Source organism: Propithecus coquereli, unplaced genomic scaffold, assembly GCF_000956105.1.
Source record: "Propithecus coquereli isolate 6110/MARCELLA unplaced genomic scaffold, Pcoq_1.0 Scaffold426, whole genome shotgun sequence".
In the NCBI taxonomy this organism is placed as follows: Eukaryota; Metazoa; Chordata; class Mammalia; order Primates; family Indriidae; genus Propithecus; species Propithecus coquereli.
The window spans coordinates 43,185-45,930 of NW_012150019.1; the positions used below are offsets into that span (position 1 = coordinate 43,185).

The 2,746-nt window shown below is 52.4% G+C and overlaps 1 protein-coding gene across 1 annotated transcript in view; it reads left to right on the forward strand.

Annotated features, from left to right (window-relative positions):
* Positions 1 to 2,746, forward strand: part of LOC105817835 (HLA class II histocompatibility antigen, DRB1-4 beta chain-like) — a 20,966-nt gene that overhangs the window by 14,951 nt on the left and 3,269 nt on the right. Inside the window, exon 2 of the mRNA XM_012653635.1 lies at positions 2,274 to 2,741. Coding sequence (XP_012509089.1) covers positions 2,274 to 2,741 — 468 coding nt within the window. The remainder of the gene's footprint in view (positions 1 to 2,273; positions 2,742 to 2,746) is intronic.

Genomic DNA, 2,746 nt, shown 5'->3' on the forward strand with positions numbered 1-2,746 from the left:
TTTACACCAGTGGTTCTCACCCAGGGATAGTTCATCTTCCCTCCCTCCCTGCCTTCCTCCCTTCCCTCCTCTCACCCCCTGGGGAACATCTGGCAATGTCTGGAGCCATTTTTGGTTGTCAGGACAGGGATTTCTTCTGACATCTAATGAATGGAGGCCAAGGACACCAGTAGACAGTCCTCCAGCCCACTCCCCAAACAAAAACTATCTGGTCCAAAATGTCAGTAGTGCCAAGGTTGAGAACACTGGTTTACACTGTGCTACTTCTAAATAATTCTAGACTCATACTTTTTATTAACATATATACTCGCCTCCCAGGACAGGTCTTCGTGGTTTATTTTTGCTTGTTTCATTACCCAACTAGACAGTTGCATAAATTCAACACTTTCTTGTCGAATCCATTCAATCAGTGCAAGTTTAAGATCTTCAATTTTATTTTTAGTCCTCAAAATTTTGATGAGTTCTTGGTCATCACTATATCAATTTTCAACAACTTGCTATTATAAGTCATAAATATTGATGATCGCTGCAAATATTTTTCGGTAAAATGCCTCAGATTTCTGAAGCAATTCTACATTCTATACTGTTGACAATGTTACATGCTTCCATCTATTCCTCTCACTTTTATTAACCACAGCGATTATTCTTTGACTTTTTGACATTTGCACAGTTCAAGTAAACATAAAGACAAAAACATCAAAAATATATATATAGTATATATGTGCATATTTACACATGTATGTTTATATATATTGAAACTACAGAAGCACATGTCACCAATGAGAGTCTGAAATACCTTTGACCCCTTAACTGTTCAGATCAGATTTGCCAAATCAGTTTTGGTGCCAAATTAAAAAAACAACTGGATTTCTGGCTTTCTGGATTTAACAAGGCAAAAAAGGATTTGTGGACCTTTATTGGGGTCATGGTTATAATCTCCTTAAACGTCTTTGGTAGTTTCCCATTGCATTTAGTATAATCCAAAATCCCAACACCACACACAAGGCTTTTAAGTGCCTGACTTTTTGTGGTTTCTCCAGCCTGATCTTACACCCTCCCTCCCCTCTGTGCTTCAGTGAACTTCCTTCTGGTTTCTTGCAGAAGTTTATGGGTTCTTTCAAGCTTTTGCGCATGGTTTTACCTTTACCTGAATGTGCCTCCCTTCTTGTCCAGACATAGACACACATGCTCCACTCTGCCCCCTGCCCACACCAACTTAACCTTTCACGTCACACCTTAGCTGCACTCTTCAGAGAGCCCTTCCCTGGCTCCCTAATGGAACTCAGAGAAAGGGCGAATGACCAAAGGACGGATTTCGCACACAAGCTACGTGGGAGCAACAGGCTGCTTTATTCATCCAGGTGCAGTGGGCTGAGTCCGCAAAGAGAGTCGGCACAGAAGGGGGTTTGGTGAGGGTTTTTATAAACGGGGATAGCCGACCCCCTCCCACCTGCCCTGTTCAGTTCTTTGTTTCTGGGCCAAACCGGCAAGTGAAGAACTGCTTCCTGCTACGTGCAGTTCGCGTACGACAAGGTGGGCAGAACAGCTGCTTGTAGTAAATTCTTCTTCACACAACCAACTCCTACGACTCCTTTGCCCCACTCACATCCATCCTGCTCTGGCGTGGTCCTTATCAGCACAGCTAGGGAGGGACAGCCTTGGTCTCCATCAGCGAGGGACGGGGAAGGGATGCTGGCCGCAGCTGTCTGCCAGATCTACAAAGTCCTCGGACTCCCCAGACTCCTGCGGCTGTTGTTCCACAAGCCTGAGTTTTGCATTAACCACATTCTGTCCTATACATACTTTTGGGTTCCCACCTGGAACAAACCTAACCCTCAGATCGTCCTGTTGTTCCGTTACAGAAGGCCGCACTTCTCTTTCGGCATTTCTCAGCCCTCAGAGAGTTCTGAGTGCGTCGCTTTCGCTACACTTTAAGCTCCTCGAGCGGAGGGGGGTCGGTTCCCCTGCTTGGATCCCGGCGGCGCAGGCGGAATTTGCGGAACGACGGCGGTATTTAGGCAGGAGCGGGTGGGTGGAGGCCGCGCGAGGCGGCGGTTTGCGGCAGAGGCTCGCGGGTCCTCAACGGCTCGGCTCGGAGGGTTTCCCGCCCCTCGGTCCCGGCGGCGGGGAGAGGAGCCCGCGGGCGCTGCGGTGGGGGTGGGGCCGCCACGCCCGTCCCCGCGCCCCGCCCAGGGCGCCCGGACCGTGGGCGTCGCCGTCAGTGTCTGCGCAGGAGGCCGCGCGTGGTGACCGGATACTTCGTGTCCCCGCAGCACGTTTCCTGGAGCAGGTTAAGTCTGAGTGTCATTTCCACAACGGGACGGAGCGGGTGCGGTTCCTGGAGAGATACATCTACAACCGGGAGGAGTACGTGCGCTTCGACAGCGACGTGGGGGAGTACCGGCCGGTGACGGAGCTGGGCCGGCCGAGCGCCAAGTACTGGAACAGCCAGAAGGACCTGCTGGAGCAAAAGCGGGCCAAGGTGGACACGTACTGCAGACACAACTACGGGGTCGGCGAGAGCTTCACCGTGCGGCGGCGAGGTGAGCGCGGGGGGAGAGCGATGGGGCCTGTGAGCGAGTGGAAGTTACGAGGCGCGGGCGAGAGCGCTGCCGGGACGGTGCGTGGCTGTCGTGGGAGGGCTGCGGGGGGCGTCGGCTGTCCGCGGTGGCCGCCGTGGGAGAGGCGATGGCAGGGAGGCGGCGGCACCGTGACTGCCGGGGCCCTCGGAGATGCGGGGAGCGGG